Source organism: Pristiophorus japonicus, chromosome 22 (assembly GCF_044704955.1).
Source record: "Pristiophorus japonicus isolate sPriJap1 chromosome 22, sPriJap1.hap1, whole genome shotgun sequence".
NCBI classification, from domain to species: Eukaryota; Metazoa; Chordata; class Chondrichthyes; family Pristiophoridae; genus Pristiophorus; species Pristiophorus japonicus.
Genome location: NC_091998.1, coordinates 36,652,718 through 36,672,286, shown reverse-complemented (window position 1 = coordinate 36,672,286; position 19,569 = coordinate 36,652,718). Strand labels below are relative to the sequence as shown.

The following is a 19,569-nucleotide window of genomic DNA, read 5'->3' as shown; positions in this document are numbered from 1 at the left end:
ACTCTCACTCTCACATCCCCCCCACACTCTCACTCGCTCTCTCCCCCCCACTCCCACACTCTCTCTCTCTCTCTCTCTCTCTCCTCCCTCTCTCTCTCCCCCCCCCACTCTCTCTCCCCCCCACTCTCTCTCTCTCTCTCTCTCTCCCCCCCTCTCTCCCCCCCACTCTCTCTCCCTCCCCACAGTATCTCCCGCTCCCCCAGTCTCTCCCTCTCTCTTCCTCACTCTCCCCCCAGTCAATGTATATATGTGTGTCTCTCTCTCTCTCTCTCTCTCTCTCCCCCTCCCACAGTTTACCCGCGGATTTTTCGGATTTTTTTTCTCCCGCCAAAGACCGGTCTTACGTCAGCGAAAGTGAGGTGCTGGGAAGCGGAAGCGCCCGTGACAGCCTCGGGAGCTCAGGGCCCCGCCCACTGACCCCGGCGAAGGGGTCATTGGTGACGTCTACCTGTACCCGGCCCCGCCCCCAGTGCTGCATAATTATACACGTGGAAAACGTTGAGCAACGTCACAGAGTCACATGTCCCATTGTCCGAGCCCAGAGCCCAGGGCCCAGACTCAGGGACCCAGGCACGGTGACCCAGGGCCCTGACCCAGGGCCCAGACACAATGAGCCAGGGCCCAGACACAGGGCACAGACATAGTGACCCAGGGCCCTGACACAGGGCACAGACATAGTGACCCAGGGCCCAGACACAGGGCACAGACATAGTGACCCAGGGCCCTGACACAGGGACCCAGTGCCCAGACACCGGCACACAGGGCCCAGACACACGTACCCAGGGCCCAGACACATGGACCCAGGCAAAGGGCCCAGACACAGGGTCGTGACACAGGGACACAGGGAGGCCCAGCGGGAGGTCGAGGGGCGGAGCGGCAGCGTCCCAGGCCTACAAAAGGCCAGCGTGAGACGGGGAGGCCCAGCGGAAGGTGCTGGAGAGGCGGAGCGGCAGTGTCTCAGGCCTACAAAAGGCCCAGCTTGTGCAGCTGCAATGGGGAGAGAAAGCAAAAAAGAAGTAGAAAGAAATCAAAAGGTGATGTCACAGCCAAAGGGGTAAGTGATTGGCTGGTGATTGGTAAGTAGCTATTCTTTTTCGTTTTATATCAGTAAGAGTAACTGATATAAAAAGAAAAAGAATAGCTACTTACCAATCACCAGCCATAGTAAGTGTATCTAAGGGTTAAGTCATGGCAGGAGAGCTCGGACACGTGATATGCTCCTCCTGTACGATGTGGGAACTCAGGGACACTTCCGATGTCCCTGACGACTACATCTGCGGGAAGTGTATCCACCTCCAGCTCCTGACGGACCGCGTTGCAGAATTGGAGCTGAAGGTGGATTCACTCTGGAGCATCCACGATGCTGAGAATGACGTGAGTAGCACGTGTAGCCAGTTGGTCTTACCGCAGGTAAAGGGTGCACAGCCAGATAGGGAATGGAAGACCAACAGGAAGAGCAGTGCAAGGAAGGTAGTGCAGGGGTCCCCTGCGGTCGTCCCCCTGCAAAACAGATACACCGCTTTGAGTACTGTTGAGGGGGATGACTCATCAGGGAAGGGCAGCAGCAGACAAGTTCATGGCACCGTGGCTGGCTCTGCTGCACAGGAGGGCAGGAAAAAGAGTGGGAGAGCAATAGTGATAGGGGATTCAATTGTAAGGGGAATAGATAGGCGTTTCTGCGGCCGCAACCGAGACTCCAGGACGGTATGTTGCCTCCCTGGTGCAAGGGTCAAGGATGTCTCGGAGCGGGTGCAGGACATTCTGAAAAGGGAGGGTGAACAGCCAGCTGTCATGGTGCACACTGGTACCAACGATATAGGTAAAAAATGGGATGAGGTCCTACGAGACGAATTTAAGGAGCTAGGAGCTAAATTAAAAAGTAGGACCTCAAAAGTAGTAATCTCAGGATTGCTACCAGTGCCACGTGCTAGTCAGAGTAGGAATTGTAGGATAGCTCAGATGAATATGTGGCTTGAGCAGTGGTGCAGCAGGGAGGAATTCAAATTCCTGGGGCATTGGAACCGATTCTGGGGGAGGTGGGACTGGTACAAACCGGACGGTCTGCACCTGGGCAGGACCGGAACCAATGTCCGAGAAGGAGTGTTTGCTAGTGCTGTTGGGGAGGAGTTAAACTAATATGGCAGGGGAATGGGATCCAATGCAGGGAGACAGAGGGAAACAAAATGAAGACAGAAGCAAAAGACAGAAAGGCGATCAGTAAAAGTGGAGGGCAGAGAAACCCAAGGCAAAAAACAAAAAGGGCCACTTTGCAGCAAAATTCTAAAGAGTCAAAGTATGTTAAAAAGGCAAGCCTGAAGGCTCTGTGCCTCAATGCGAGGAGTATTCGGAATAAGGTGGACGAATTAACTGTGCAGATAGCAGTTAACGGATACAATGTGGTTGGCATCACGGAGACATGGCTCCAGGTGACCAAGGCTGGGCACTCAACATCCAGGGGTATTCAGCATTTAGGAAGGATAGACAGAAAGGAAAAGGAGTCGGGGTGGCGTTGCTGGTTAAAGAGGAAATTAATGCAATTGTAAGGAAAGACATTAGCTTGGATGATGTGGAATTGGTATGGGTGGTGCTACGAAATACCAAAGGGCAGAAAACGCTAGTGGGAGTTGTGTACAGACCTCCAAACAGTAGTAGTGATGTTGGGGAGGGCATCAAACATGAAATTAGGGGTGCATGCAATAAAGGTGCAGCAGTTATCATGGGTGACTTTAATATGCATATAGATTGGGCTAACCAAACTGGAAACAATACGGTGGAGGAGGATTTCCTGGAGTGCATAAGGGATGGTTTTTTAGAGCAATATGTCAAGGAACCAACTAGGGGGGAGGCCATCTTAGACTGGGTGTTGTGTAATGAGAGAGGATTAATTAGCAAACATTGTGCAAGTCCCCTTGGGGAACAGTAACCATAATATGGTGGAATTCTGCATTAGGATGGAGAATGAAACAGTTAATTCAGAGACCATGGTCCAGAACTTAAAGAAGGGTAACTTTGAAGGTATGAGGCGTGAATTGGCTAGGATAGATTGGCGAATGATACTTAAGGGGTTGACAGTGGATGGGCAATGGCAGACATTTAGAGACCGCCTGGATGAACTACAACAATTGTACATCCCTGTCTGGCATAAAAATAAAAAAGGGAAGGTGGCTCAACCGTGGCTATCAAGGGAAATCAGGGATAGTATTAAAGCCAAGGAAGTGGCATACAAATTGGCCAGAAATAGCAGCGAACCTGGGGACTGGGAGAAATTTAGAACTCAGCAGAGGAGGACAAAGGGTTTGATTAGGGCAGGGAAAATAGAATACAAGAGGAAGCTTGCAGGGAACATTAAAATGGACTGCAAAAGTTTCATGAGAACATAAGAACATAAGAATTAGGAACAGGAGCAGGCCATCTAGCCCTTCGAGCCTTCTCCACCATTCAAAAAGATCATGGCTGATCTGGCCGTGGACTCAGCTCCATTTACCCGCCCGCTCCCCATACCCCTTAATTCCCTTATTGGTTAAAAATGTATCTATCTGTGATTTGAATACATTCAATGAGCTAGCCTCAACTGCTTCCCTGGGCAGAGAATTCCACAGATTCACAACCCTCTGGGAGAAGAAATTCCTTCTCAACTCGGTTTTAAATTGGCTCCCCCATGTTTTGAGGCTGTGCCCCCTAGTTCTAGTCTCCCCGACCAGTGGAAACAACCTCTCTGCCTCTATCTTGTCTATCCCTTTCATTATTTTAAATGCTTCTATAAGATCACCCCTCATCCTTCTGAACTCCAACGAGTAAAGACCCAGTCTACTCAATCTATCATCATAAGGTAACCCCCTCATTTCCGGAATCAGCCTAGTGAATCGTCTCTGTACCCCCTCCAAAGTTAGTATATCCTTCCTTAAGTAAGGTGACCAAAACTGCATGCAGTACTCCAGGTGCGGCCTCACCAATACCCTATACAGTTGCAGCAGGACCTCCCTGCTTTTGTACTCCATCCCTCTCGCAATGAAGGCCAACATTCCATTTGCCTTCCTGATTACCTGCTGCACCTGCAAACTAACTTTTTGGGATTCATGCACAAGGACCCCCAGGTCCCTCTGCACCACAGCATGTTGTAATTTCTCCCCATTCAAATAATATTCCCTTTTACTGTTTTTTTTTCCAAGGTGGATGACCTCACATTTTCCTACATTGTATTCCATCTGCCAAACCTTAGCCCATTCGCTTAACCTATCCAAATCTCTTTGCAGCCTCTCTGTGTCCTCTACACAACCCGCTTCCCCACTAATCTTTGTATCATCTGCAAATTTTGTAACACTCCTCCAGGTCATCTGTGCATATTGTAAACAGTTGTGGTCCCAGCACCGATCCCTGTGGCACACCACTAACCATCGATTTCCAACCTGAAAAGGACCCATTTATCCTGACTCTCTGCTTTCTGTTTGCCAGCCAATTCTCTATCCATGCTAATACATTTCTGCTGACTCCGCGTACCTTTATCTTCTGCAGTAACCTTTTGTGTGGCACCTTATCGAATGCCTTTTGGAAATCTAAATACACCACATCCATCGGTACACCTCTATCCACCACGCTCGTTATATCTTCAAAGAATTCCAGTAAATTAGCTAAACATGATTTCCCCTTCATGAATCCATGTTGCGTCTGCTTGATTGCATATTCCTATCTAGATGCCCTGCTATTTCTTCCTTAATGATAGCTTCAAGCATTTTCCCCACTACAGATGTTAAACTAACCGGCCGATAGTTACCTGCCTTTTGTCTGCCCCATCTTTTAAACAGAGGCGTTACATAGAAACATAGAAACATAGAAAATAGGTGCAGAAGTAGGCCATTCGGCCCTTCTAGCCTGCACCGCCATTCAATGAGTTCATGGCTGAACATACAACTTCAGTACCCCATTCCTGCTTTCTCGCCATACCCCTTGATCCCCCTAATAGTAAGGACTTCATCTAACTCCTTTTTGAATATATTTAGTGAATTGGCCTCAACAACTTTCTGTGGTAGAGATTTCCACAGGTTCACCACTCTCTGGGTGAAGAAATTCCTCCTCATCTCGGTCCTAAATGGCTTACCCCTTATCCTTAGACTGTGTCCCCTGGTTCTGGACTTCCCCAAGCTGCTTTCCAATCCACTGGTACCTTCCCAGAGTCCAGAGAATTTTGGTAGATTATAACCAATGCATCTGCTATAACTTTCTATAGATATGTAAAGAGAAAAAGGTTATTAAAGACAAATGTAGGTCCCCTGCAGTCAGAATCAGGGGAAGTCATAACTGGGAACAAAGAAATGGCAGACCAATTGAACAAGTACTTTGGTTCGGTATTCACTAAGGAGGACACAAACAACCTTCCGGATATAAAAGGGGTCAGAGCGTCTAGTAAGAAGGAGGAACTGAGGGAAATCCTTATTAGTCGGGAAATTGTGTTGGGGAAATTGATGGGATTGAAGGCTGATAAATCCCCAGGGCCTGATGGCCTGCATCCCAGAGTACTTAAGGAGGTGGCCTTGGAAATAGCGGATGCATTGACAGTCATTTTCCAACATTCCATAGACTTTGGATCAGTTCCTATGGAGTGGAGGGTAGCCAATGTAACCCCACTTTTTTAAAACGGAGGGAGAGAGAAAACAGGGAATTATAGACCGGTCAGCCTGACATCGGTAGTGAGTAAAATGATGGAATCAATTATTAAGGATGTCATAGCAGCGCATTTGGAAAGAGGTGACATGATTGGTCCAAGTCAGCATGGATTTGTGAAAGGGAAATCATGCTTGACAAATCTTCTGGAATTTTTTGAGGATGTTTCCAGTAGAGTGGACAAGGGAGAACCAGTTGATGTGGTGTATATGGACTTTCGGAAGGCTTTCGACAAGGTCCCACACAAGTGATTAATGTGCAAAGTTAAAGCACATGGGATTGGGGGTGTGTGCTGACGTGGATTGAGAACTGGTTGGCAGACAGGAAGCAAACAGTAGGAGTAAATGAGTACTTTTCAGAATGGCAGGCAGTGACTAATGGGGTATCGCAAGATTCTGTGCTGGGGCCCCAGCTGTTTACATTGTACATTAATGATTTAGACGAGGGGATTAAATGTAGTATCTCCAAGTTTGCGGGTGACACTAAGTTGGGTGGCAGTGTGAGCTGCGAGGAGGATGCTATGTGGCTGCAGAGTGACTTGGATACGTTAGGTGAGTGGGCAAATGCATGGCAGATGAAGTATAATGTGGATAAATGTGAGGTTATCCAATTTGGTGGTTAAAAACAGAGAGACAGACTATTATCTGAATGGTGACAGATTAGGAAAAGGGGAGGTGCAACGAGACCTGGGTGTCACTGAAGGTTGGCATACAGGTACAGCAGGCGGTTAAGAAAGCAAATGGCATGTTGGCCTTCATAGCGAGGGGATTTGAGTACAGGGGCAGGGAGGTGTTGCTACAGTTGTACAGGGCCTTGGTGAGGCCACACCTGGAGTATTGTGTACAGTTTTGGTCTCCTAACTTGAGGAAGGACATTCTTGCTATTGAGGGAGTGCAGCAAAGGTTCACCAGACTGATTCCCGGGATGGCGGGACTGACCTATCAAGAAAGATTGGATCAACTGGGCTTATATTCACTGGAGTTCAGAAGAATGAGAGGGGACCTCATAGAAACGTTTAAAATTATGACGGGGTTAGACAGGTTAGATGCAGGAAGAATGTTCCCAATGTTGGGGAAGTCCAGAACCAGGGGTCACTGTCTAAGAATAAGGGGTAAGCCATTTAGGACCGAGATGAGGAGAAACTTCTTCAACCAGAGAGTGGTGAACCTGTGGAATTCTCTACCACAGAAAGTTGTTGAGGCCAATTCACTAAATATATTCAAAATGGAGTTAGATGTAGTCCTTACTACTAGGGGGATCAAGGGGTATGGAGAAAGAGCAGGAATGGGGTACTGAAGTTGCATGTTGAGCCATGAACTCATTGAATGGCGGTGCAGGCTCGAAGGGCCGAATGGCCTATTCCTGCACCAGTTTTCTATGTTTCTATGTTTCTGTGACCCAGGACCCAGACACAGTGACTCCAGGGCCCAGACACAGGACCCAAACAAATGGACCCAGGGCCAGACACAGGGACACAGGGCCCAGACACAGGGACCCAGGGCCCAGACACAGTGACCCCAGGGCCCAGACACAGTACCCAGACAAAGGGACCCAGGGCCCAGACACAGTGATCCAGGGCCCAGACACAGTGACCCAGGGCCCAGACACAGTGACACAGGGCCCAGATACAGTGACACAGGGCCTAGACACTGTCCTGACACAAGGACCCAGGGCCCGGACCCAGGGCCTAGACACAGGGCCCAGACACAGTGACCAAGGGCCCAGACACAGTGACCGAGGGCCCAGACACAGTGACCCAGGGCCCTGACACAGTGAACCAGGGCCCAGACACAGGGCCCAGACACAGGGACCCAGGGTCCAGACAAAGTGATCCACGGCCCAGACACGGCATTGACATAGTGACCCAGGGCCCAGACACAGGGACTCAGGGCCCAGACACAGTGATCTCAGGGCCCAGCCACAGGGACCAATGGCCCAGACACAGGGCCCAGACAAAGGGACACAGGGCCCAGACACAGTGACCCCAGGTCCAAGACACAGAGCCCAGACACAGGGACCCAAGGCCTAGCCACAGGGACCCAGTGCCCAGATACAGTGCCCAGACACCGGGACCCAGGGCCCAGACACACGGACCCAGGCACAGGGCCAAGACACACGGACCCAGGCACAGGGCCCAGACACAGGGTCGAGACACAGGGCCCAGACACAGGGCCCAAGACACAGACACAGGGCCCAGACACAGTGCCCCCAGGGCCCAGACACAGGGAACAGACACAGTGACCCCAGGGCCCAGACACAGGGACCCAGACACAGGGACCCAGGACCCAGACACAGGGCCCAGACACACGGACCCAGGTCCAGACACAGTTCTCAGACACACGGACCCAAGGCCCAGACACAGGGACCCTGACACAGCACCCAGACACACAGGACCCAGGGTGCCAGGGCCTAGAAACAGGGACTCAGACACAGGACCCAGACACACAGACCCAGGGCCCAGACACAGGGTCCCAGACACAGGGCCCCGACACAAGGACCCAGACACAGGGCCTAGATAGAGGGACCCAGGGCCCCAGGATCCCGACACTGAGCCCAGACACAGGACCCAGTCACAGGGACCCAGGGCCCAGACACAGGGCCCCAGGGCCCAGACACAGGGACCCAGACACTGGGCCCAGACACAGGACACACACACAAGACCCAGACACAGGGCCCAGACACACGGACCCAGGCCCAGACACAGTTCTCAGACACACGGACCCAGGGCCCAGACACAGGAACCCTGACACAGGACCCAGACACACAGGACCCAGGGTGCCAGGGCCCAGAAACAGGGACCCAGACACACAGACCCAGGGCCCAGACACAGTGTCCCAGACACAGGGCCCCGACACAGGGACCCAGACACAGGGCCTGGATAGAGGGACCCAGGGCCCCAGGATCCCGACACAGAGCCCAGACACAGGACCCAGACACAGGGACCCAGGGCGCAATCACAGGGACACAGACACAGGGCCCGGACACAGGGTCCCAGAGCCCAGACACAGGGATCCAGGGCGAAGACACATGGACCCAGACATTGGGCCCAGACACAGGACCCACACACAAGACCCAGACACAGGGCCCAGACACAAGATTCAGACACAAGGGTCCAGGGCCCAGACACTGGACCCCAACACAGACCCCAACACTTGGCCCAGCTCCCAGACATAGGGCTCAGACACAGGGACCCAGGGCCCAGATACAGGGACCCAGGGCCCAGACTCAGGGCCCAGACAAAGGGCCCAGGGACCAGACACAGGGCTCCAGGGCCCAGACACACGGACCCAAGGCCCAGACACAGGGACTCAGACACAGGACCCAGACACACAGACCCAGGGCCCAGACACAGGGTCCCAGACACAGGGCCCCGACACAAGGACCCAGACACAGGGCCTAGATAGAGGGACCCAGGGCCCCAGGATCCCGACACTGAGCCCAGACACAGGACCCAGTCACAGGGACCCAGGGCCCAGACACAGGGCCCCAGGGCCCAGACACAGGGACCCAGACACTGGGCCCAGACACAGGACACACACACAAGACCCAGACACAGGGACCAGACACACGGACCCAGGCCCAGACACAGTTCTCAGACACACGGACCCAGGGCCCAGACACAGGAACCCTGACACAGGACCCAGACACACAGGACCCAGGGTGCCAGGGCCCAGAAACAGGGACCCAGACACACAGACCCAGGGCCCAGATACAGTGTCCCAGACACAGGGCCCCGACACAGGGACCCAGACACAGGGCCTGGATAGAGGGACCCAGGGCCCCAGGATCCCGACACAGAGCCCAGACACAGGACCCAGACACAGGGACCCAGGGCGCAATCACAGGGACACAGACACAGGGCCCGGACACAGGGTCCCAGAGCCCAGACACAGGGATCCAGGGCGAAGACACAGGGACTCAGACATTGGGCCCAGACACAGGACCCACACACAAGACCCAGACACAGGGCCCTGACACAGGTCTCAGACACAGGGACCCAGGACCCAGACATAGGACCAAGACACAGGGACCCAGGGCCCAGACACAGGGACCCAGGACCCATACACAGGGACACAGGGACCAGACACAGCCCCAAGACCCAGACACGGACCAGACACAGGGCCCAGGACACAGGCACCGGGCCCAGACACAGGACCCAGACACAGGGCCCAGGCACAGGAACCCAGGGCCCAGACACAGGTCCCAGAGACAGGACCCAGTCACAGGGACCCAGGACCCAGACATAGGACCGAGACACAGGGACCCAGTGCCCAGACACAGGGACCCAGGACCCAGAGACAGGACACAGTCACAGGGACCCAGGACCCAGACATAGGACCAAGACACAGGGACCCAGTGCCCAGACACAGGGAACCAGGACCCATACACAGGGACCCAGGGACCAGACACATAGACCCAGGGCCCAGACATAGGTCCCAGACACAGGGACCCAGGGCACAGACACAGGGACCCAGACACAGGGACCCAGGACTCAGATACAGGGACCCAGGCACAAGTACCCAGGGCCCAGACACAGGGACCCAGGACCCATACACAGGGACCCAGGGACCAGACACAGGGTCCCATGACCCAGACAAATGGACCCAGACACAGGGCCCAGGACCCAGACACAGGGACCCAGGGACCAGACACAGGGACCCAGGGCCCAGACATAGGTCCCAGACACAGGGACCCAGGACTCAGATACAGGGACCCAGGCACAAGTACCCAGGGCCCAGACACAGGGACCCAGGACCCATACACAGGGACCCAGGGACCAGACACAGGGTCCCATGACCCAGACACATGGACCCAGACACAGGGCCCAGGACCCAGACATAGGGCCCAGACACAGCCCCAAGACCCAGACACAGGGCCCAGGACCCAGACACAGGGCCCAGGCACAGGACCCAGACACAGAGACTCAGGGCCCAGTCACATTGACCCAGGACCCAGACATAGGACCCAGACACAGGGACCCAGGACTCAGATACAGGGACCCAGACACAAGTACCCAGGGCCCAGACACAGGGACCCAGGACCCAGACACAGAAGCCACCCTCAGGGCCCAGGACCCAGACACAGGGACCCAGGGCACAGACACAGGAGCCAGTCACAGGGACCCAGGGCCCAGACACAGGGACCAGACACAGGGCTCAGGACCCAGACACAGGGCGCAGACACAGGACCCAGACACAGGGCCCAGACACAGGAACCCAGGGCCCAGACACAGGAAACAGACTCAGGGACCCAGGGCCCAGACAAAGCCCCAAGACCCAGACACGGACCAGACACAGGGCCCAGGACACAGACACTGGGCCCAGACACGGACCAGACACAGGGCCCAGGACGCAGACACCAGGCCCAGGCACAGGAACCCAGGGCCCAGACACAGGACCCAGTCACAGGGACCCAGGACCCAGACATAGGACCGAGACACAGGGACCCAGGGCCCAGACACAGGGACCCAGGACCCAGACACAGGTCCCAGACACAGGACACAGTCACAGGGAACCAGGACCCAGACATAGGAACGAGACACAGGGACCCAGGGCCCAGACACAGGGACCCAGACTCAGGACCCAGACACAGGGACCCAGGACCCAGACACAGAGACCCAGACTCAGGGCCCAGTCACAGGGACCCAGGACCCAGACACAGGGACCCAGACTCAGGGACCCAGGGCCCAGACACAGGGACCCAGACACAGGGACCCAGGGCTCAGATACAGGGACCCAGACACAAGTACCCAGGGCCCAGACACAGGAACCCAGGGCCCAGACACAGAAGCCACCCTCAGGGCCCAGGACCCAGACACAGGACCCAGTCACAGGGACCCAGGGCCCAGACACGGGGCCCAGACACAGGGACCAGACACAGGGCTCAGGACCCAGACACAGGACCCAGACACAGGACCCATACACAGGGCCCAGACACAGGAACCCAGGGCCCAGACACAGGAACCAAACTCAGGGACCCAGGACCCAGACACAGCCCCAAGACCCAGACACGGACCAGACACAGGGCCCAGGACACAGACACTGGGCCCAGACACAGGACCCAGACACAGGGCCCAGGCACAGGAACCCAGGGCCCAGACACAGGTCCCAGACACAGGGACCCAGGGCCCAGACACAGGGACCCAGGACACAGGGACCCAGGACTCAGATACAGGGACCCAGGCACAAGTACCCAGGGCCCAGACACAGGGACCCAGGACGCATACACAGGACCCAGACACAGAGACTCAGGACCCAGTCACAGAGACCCAGGACCCAGACATAGGACCCAGACAAAGGGACCCAGGGCTCAGATACAGGGACCCAGACACAGGGACCCAGGGCTCAGATATAGGTCCCAGACACAGGACCCAGGACGCAGACACCAGGCCCAGACACAGGACCCAGACACAGGACCCAGGCACAGGAACCCAGGGCCCAGACACAGGTCCCAGACACAGGACCCAGTCACAGGGACCCAGGACCCAGACATAGGACCGAGACACAGGGACCCAGGACCGAGACTCAGGGACCCACGACCCAGAAACAGGTCCTAGACACATGACACAGTCACAGGGACCCAGGGCCCAGACACAGGTCCCAGACACAGGACACACTCACAGGGACCCAGGACCCAGACATAGGACCGAGACACAGGGACCCAAGGCACAGACACAGGGACCCAGGACCCATACACAGGGACTCAGGGACCAGACACAGCCCCAAGACCCAGACACGGACCAGACACAGGGCCCAGGACACAGACACCGGGCCCAGACCCAGGACCCAGACACAGCGCCAAGACCCAGACACTACCAGACACAGGGCCCAGGACACAGACACTGGGCCCAGACACAGGACCCAGACACAGGGCCCAGGCACAGGAACCCAGGGCCCAGACACAGGTCCCAGGGCCCAGGCACAGGAACCCAGGGCCCAGACACAGGTGCCAGACACAGGAACAAGTCACAGGGACCCAGGACCCAGACATAGGACCAAGACACAGGGACCCAGGACCGAGACACAGGGACCCAGGACCCAGACACAGGTCCAAGACACAGGACACAGACACAGGGACCCAGGACCCAGACATAGGACCGAGACTCAGGGAGCCAGGGCCCAGACACAGTGACCCAGGACCCATACACAGGGACCCAGGGACCAGACACAGGGACCCAGGACCCAGACACAGGGACCCAGGGCTCAGACACAGGGATCCAGGACACAGGGACCCAGGACTCAGATACAGGGACCCAGGCACAAGTACCCAGGGCCCAGACACAGGGACCCAGGACGCATACACAGGACCCAGACACAGAGACTCAGGACCCAGTCACAGGGACCCAGGACCCAGACATAGGACCCAGACAAAGGGACCCAGGGCTCAGATACAGGGACCCAGACACAGGGACCCAGGGCTCAGATACAGGTCGCAGACACAAGACGCAGACACAGGGCCCAGGCACAGGACCCAGTCTCAGGGACCCAGGACCCAGACATAGGACCGAGACACAGGGACCCAGGACCGAGACTCAGGGACCCACGACCCAGACACAGGTCCCAGACACAGGACACACTCACAGGGACCCAGGACCCAGACATAGGACCGAGACACAGGGACCCAGGGCACAGACACAGGGACCCAGGACCCATACACAGGGACCCAGACACAGGGCCCAGGACCCAGACATAGGACCAAGACACAGGGACCCAGGACCGAGACACAGGGACCCAGGGACCAGACACAGGGACCCAGGACCCAGACACAGGGACCCAGACACAGGGACCCAGGGCCCAGACACAGGTCCCAGACACAGGACACAGACACAGGGACCCAGGACCCATACACAGGGACCCAGGGACCAGACACAGGGACCCAGGAACCAGACACAGGGACCCAGACACAGGGACCCAGGGCCCAGACACAGGTCCCAGACACAGGACACAGTCACAGGGACCCAGGACCCAGACATAGGACCGAGACACAGGGACCCAGGGCCCAGACACGGGGCCCAGACACAGGGACCAGACACAGGGCTCAGGACCCAGACACAGGGCCCAGACACAGGACCCATACACAGGGCCCAGACACAGGAACCCAGGGCCCAGACACAGGAACCAAACTCAGGGACCCAGGACGCAGACACAGCCCCAAGACCCAGACACGGACCAGACACAGGGCCCAGGACACAGACACTGGGCCCAGACACAGGACCCAGACACAGTGCCCAGGCACAGGAACCCAGGGCCCAGACACAGGTCCCAGACACAGGGACCCAGGGCCCAGACACAGGGACCCAGGACACAGGGACCCAGGACTCAGATACAGGGACCCAGGCACAAGTACCCAGGGCCCAGACACAGGGACCCAGGACGCATACACAGGACCCAGACACAGAGACTCAGGACCCAGTCACAGGGACCCAGGACCCAGACATAGGACCCAGACAAAGGGACCCAGGGCTCAGATACAGGGACCCAGACACAGGGACCCAGGGCTCAGATATAGGTCCCAGACACAGGACCCAGGAAGCAGACACCAAGCCCAGACACAGGACCCAGACACAGGACCCAGGCACAGGAACCCAGGGCCCAGACACAGGTCCCAGACACAGGACCCAGTCACAGGGACCCAGGACCCAGACATAGGACCGAGACACAGGGACCCAGGACCGAGACTCAGGGACCCACGACCCAGAAACAGGTCCGAGACACATGACACAGTCACAGGGACCCAGGACCTAGACACAGCCCCAAGACCCAGACACGGACCAGACACAGGGCCCAGGACACAGACACTGGGCCCAGACACAGGACCCAGACACAGGGCCCAGGCACAGGAACCCAGGGCCCAGACACAGGTCCCAGGGCCCAGACACAGGGACCAAGGACCCAGACACAGGTCCCAGACACAGGACACACTCACAGGGACCCAGGACCCAGACATAGGACCGAGACACAGGGACCCAGGACCCATACACAGGGACTCAGGGACCAGACACAGCCCCAAGACCCAGACACGGACCAGACACAGGGCCCAGGACACAGACACCGGGCCCAGACACAGGACCCAGACACAGGGCCCAGGCACAGGAACCCAGGGCCCAGACACAGGTCCCAGACACAGGAACAAGTCACAGGGACCCAGGACCCAGACATAGGACCAAGACACAGGGACCCAGGACCGAGACACAGGGACCCAGGACCCAGACACAGGTGCAAGACACAGGACACAGACACAGGGACCCAGGCCCCAGACATAGGACCGAGACTCAGGGAGCCAGGGCCCAGACACAGTGACCCAGGACCCATACACAGGGACCCAGGGACCAGACACAGGGACCCAGGACCCAGACACAGGGACCCAGGGCTCAGACACAGGGACCCAGGACCCAGATACAGGGACCCAGGCACAAGTATTCAGGGCCCAGACACAGGGACCCAGGACGCATACACAGGACCCAGACACAGAGACTCAGGACCCAGACAAAGGGACCCAGGGCTCAGATACAGGCACCCAGACACAGGGACCCAGGGCTCAGATACAGGTCCCAGACACAAGACGCAGACACAGGGCCCAGGCACAGGAACCCCGGGCCCAGACACAGGTCCCAGACACAGGGACCCAGGGCCAGACACAGGGACCCAGGGACCAGACACAGCCCCAAGACACAGACACGGACCAGACACAGGGCCCAGGACGCAGACACCAGGCCCAGACACAGGACCCAGACACAGGGCCCAGGCACAGGAACCCAGGGCCCAGACACAGGTCCCTGACACAGGACCCAGTCACAGGGACCCAGGACCCAGACATAGGACCGAGACACAGGGACCTAGGGCACAGACACAGCGACCCAGGACCCATACACAGGGACTCAGGGACCAGACACAGCCCCATGACCCAGACACGGACCAGACACAGGGCCCAGGACACAGACACCGGGCCCAGACACAGGACCCAGACACAGGGCCCAGACACAGGTCCCAGACACAGGAATAAGTCACAGGGACCCAGGACCCAGACATAGGACCAAGACACAGGGACCCAGGACCGAGACACAGGGACCCAGGACCCAGACACAGGTCCAAGACACAGGACACAGACACAGGGACCCAGGACCTAGACATAGGACCGAGACTCAGGGAGCCAGGGCCCAGACACAGGGACCCAGGACCCATACACAGGGACCCAGGGACCAGACACAGGGACCCAGGACCCAGACACAGGGACCCAGACACAGGGACCCAGGGCCCAGACACAGGGACCCAGGACACAGGGACCCAGGACCCATACACAGGGACCCAGACACAGGGCCCAGGACCCAGACATAGGGCCCAGACACAGCCCCAAGACCCAGACACGGACCAGACACAGGGCCCAGGACACAGACAATGGGCCCAGACACAGGACCCAGACACAGGGCCCAGGCACAGGAACCCAGGGCCCAGACACAGGACCCAGTCACAGGGACCCAGGTCTCAGACATAGGACCGAGACATAGGGACCCAGGGCCCAGACACAGGGACCCAGGACCCAGACACAGGTCCCAGACACAGGACACAGTCACAGGGACCCAGGACCCAGACACAGGGAGCCAGGACACATACACAGGGACCCAGGGACCAGACTCAGCCCCAAGACCCAGACATGGACCAGACACAGGGCCCAGGACACAGACACCAGTCCCAGACACAGGACCCAGACACAGGGCCCAGGCACAGGAACCCAGGGCCAAGACACAGGACCCAGTCAGAGGGACCCAGGACCCAGACATAGGACCAAGACACAGGGACCCAGGACTGAGACACAGGGACCCAGGACCCAGACACAGGGCCAAGACATAGGACACAGTCACAGGGACCCAGGACCCAGATATAGGACCGAGACTCAGGGACCAGGGCCCAGACACAGGGACCCAGGACCCATACACAGGGACCCAGGGACCAGACACAGGGACCCAGGACCCAGACACAGGGACCCAGGGCCCAGACACAGTTCCCAGACACAGGACACAGTCACAGGACCCAGGACCCAGACATAGGACCAAGACACAGGGACCCAGGGGCCAGACACAGGGACCCAGGACCCAGACACAGGTCCCAGACACAGGACACAGACACAGGGACCCAGGACCCATACACAGGGACCCAGGGACCAGACACAGGGACCCAGGACCCAGACACAGGGACCCAGACACAGGGACCCAGGGCCCAGACACAGGTCCCAGACACAGGACACAGTCACAGGGACCCAGGACCCAGACATAGGACCGAGACACAGGGACCCAGGGGCCAGACACAGGGACCCAGGGACCAGACACAGGGACCCAGGACCCAGACATAGGACCCAGATACAGGGACCCAGGGCACAGACACAGGGACCCAGACACAGGGACCCAGGACTCAGATACAGTGATCCAGGCACAAGTACCCAGGGCCTAGACACAGGGACCCAGACATAGGGCCCAGACACAGCCCCAAGACCCAGACACAGAGACCAGACACAGGGCCCAGGACCCAGACACAGGGCCCAGACACAGGGCCCAGGCACAGGAACCCAGGGCCCAGACACAGGTCCCAGACACAGGGACCCAGGGCCCAGACACAGGGACCCAGGACACAGGGACCCAGGACTCAGATACAGGGACCCAGGCACAAGTACCCAGGGCCCAGACACAGGGACCCAGGACGCATACACAGGACCCAGACACAGAGACTCAGGACCCAGTCACAGGGACTCAGGACCCAGACATAGGACCCAGACAAAGGGACCCAGGGCTCAGATACAGGGCCCCAGACACAGGGACCCAGGGCTCAGATATAGGTCCCAGACACAGGACCCAGGACGCAGACACCAAGCCCAGACACAGGACCCAGACACAGGGACCCAGGACCCAGACATAGGACCGAGACACAGGGACCCAGGACCGAGACTCAGGGACCCACGACCCAGAAACAGGTCCTAGACACATGACACAGTCACAGGGACCCAGGACCCAGACACAGCCCCAAGACCCAGACACGGACCAGACACAGGGCCCAGGACACAGACACTGGGCCCAGACACAGGACCCAGACACAGGGCCCAGGCACAGGAACCCAGGGCCCAGACACAGGTCCCAGGGCCCAGACACAGGGACCAAGGACCCAGACACAGGTCCCAGACACAGGACACACTCACAGGGACCCAGGACCCAGACATAGGACCGAGACACAGGGACCCAGGGCACAGACACAGGGACCCAGGACCCATACACAGGGACTCAGGGACCAGACACAGCCCCAAGACCCAGACACGGACCAGACACAGGGCCCAGGACACAGACACCGGGCCCAGACACAGCACCCAGACACAGGGCCCAGGCACAGGAACCCAGGGCCCAGACACAGGTCCCAGACACAGGAACAAGTCACAGGGACCCAGGACCCAGACATAGGACCAAGACACAGGGACCCAGGACCGAGACACAGGGACCCAGGACCCAGACACAGGTCCAAGACACAGGACACAGACACAGGGACCCAGGACCCAGACATAGGACCGAGACTCAGGGAGCCAGGGCCCAGACACAGTGACCCAGGACCCATACACAGGGACCCAGGGACCAGACACAGGGACCCAGGACCCAGACACAGGGACCCAGACACAGGGACCCAGGGCTCAGACACAGGGACCCAGGACACAGGGACCCAGGACTCAGATACAGGGACCCAGGCACAAGTACCCAGGGCCCAGACACAGGGACCCAGGACGCATACACAGGACCCAGACACAGGGACCCAGGACCCAGACATAGGACCCAGACAAAGGGACCCAGGGCTCAGATACAGGGACCCAGACACAGGGACCCAGGGCTCAGATACAGGTCGCAGACACAAGACGCAGACACAGGGCCCAGGCACAGGACCCAGTCTCAGGGACCCAGGACCCAGACATAGGACCGAGACACAGGGACCCAGGACCGAGACTCAGGGACCCACGACCCAGACACAGGTCCTAGACACATGACACAGTCACAGGGACCCAGGACCCAGACACAGCCCCAAGACCCAGACACGGACCAGACACAGGGCCCAGGACACAGACACTGGGCCCAGACACAGGACCCAGACACAGGGCCCCAGGCACAGGAACCCAGGGCCCAGACACAGGTCCCAGACACAGGGACCCAGGACCCAGACACAGGTCCCAGACACAGGACACACTCACAGGGACCCAGGACCCAGACATAGGACCCAGACACAGGGATCCAGGGCACAGACACAGGGACCCAGGTCCCATACACAGGGACTCAGGGACCAGACACAGCCCCAAGACCCAGACACGGACCAGACACAGGGCCCAGGACACAGACACCGGGCCCAGACACAGGACCCAGACACAGGGTCCAGGCACAGGAACCCAGGGCCCAGACACAGGTCCCAGACACAGAACAAGTCACAGGGACCCAGGACCGAGACACAGGGACCCAGGACCCAGACACAGGTCCGAGACACAGGACACAGACACAGGGACCCAGGACCCAGACATAGGACCGAGACTCAGGGAGCCAGGGCCCAGACACAGTGACCCAGGACCCATACACAGGGACCCAGGGACCAGACACAGGGACCCAGGACCCAGACACAGGGACCCAGACACAGGGATCCAGGGCTCAGACACAGGGACCCAGGACACAGGGACCCAGGACTCAGATACAGGGACCCAGGCACAAGTACCCAGGGCCCAGACACAGGGACCCAGGACGCATACACAGGACCCAGCCACAGAGACTCAGGACCCAGTCACAGGGACCCAGGACCCAGACATAGGACCCAGACAAAGGGACCCAGGGCTCAGATACAGGGACCCAGACACAGGGACCCAGGGCTCAGATACAGGTCCCAGACACAAGACGCAGACACAGGG

The 19,569-nt window shown here is 58.1% G+C and overlaps 1 protein-coding gene across 1 annotated transcript in view; it reads left to right on the top strand.

Annotated features, from left to right (window-relative positions):
- The first annotated feature begins 657 nt into the window (after positions 1-657).
- Positions 658-19,569, top strand: part of LOC139234612 (hydroperoxide isomerase ALOXE3-like) — a 120,226-nt gene continuing 101,314 nt past the window's right edge. Inside the window, exon 1 of the mRNA XM_070865300.1 lies at positions 658-1,034. Within this exon, the coding sequence (XP_070721401.1) occupies positions 795-1,034 (240 nt within the window). The 5' untranslated portion in view covers positions 658-794. The remainder of the gene's footprint in view (positions 1,035-19,569) is intronic.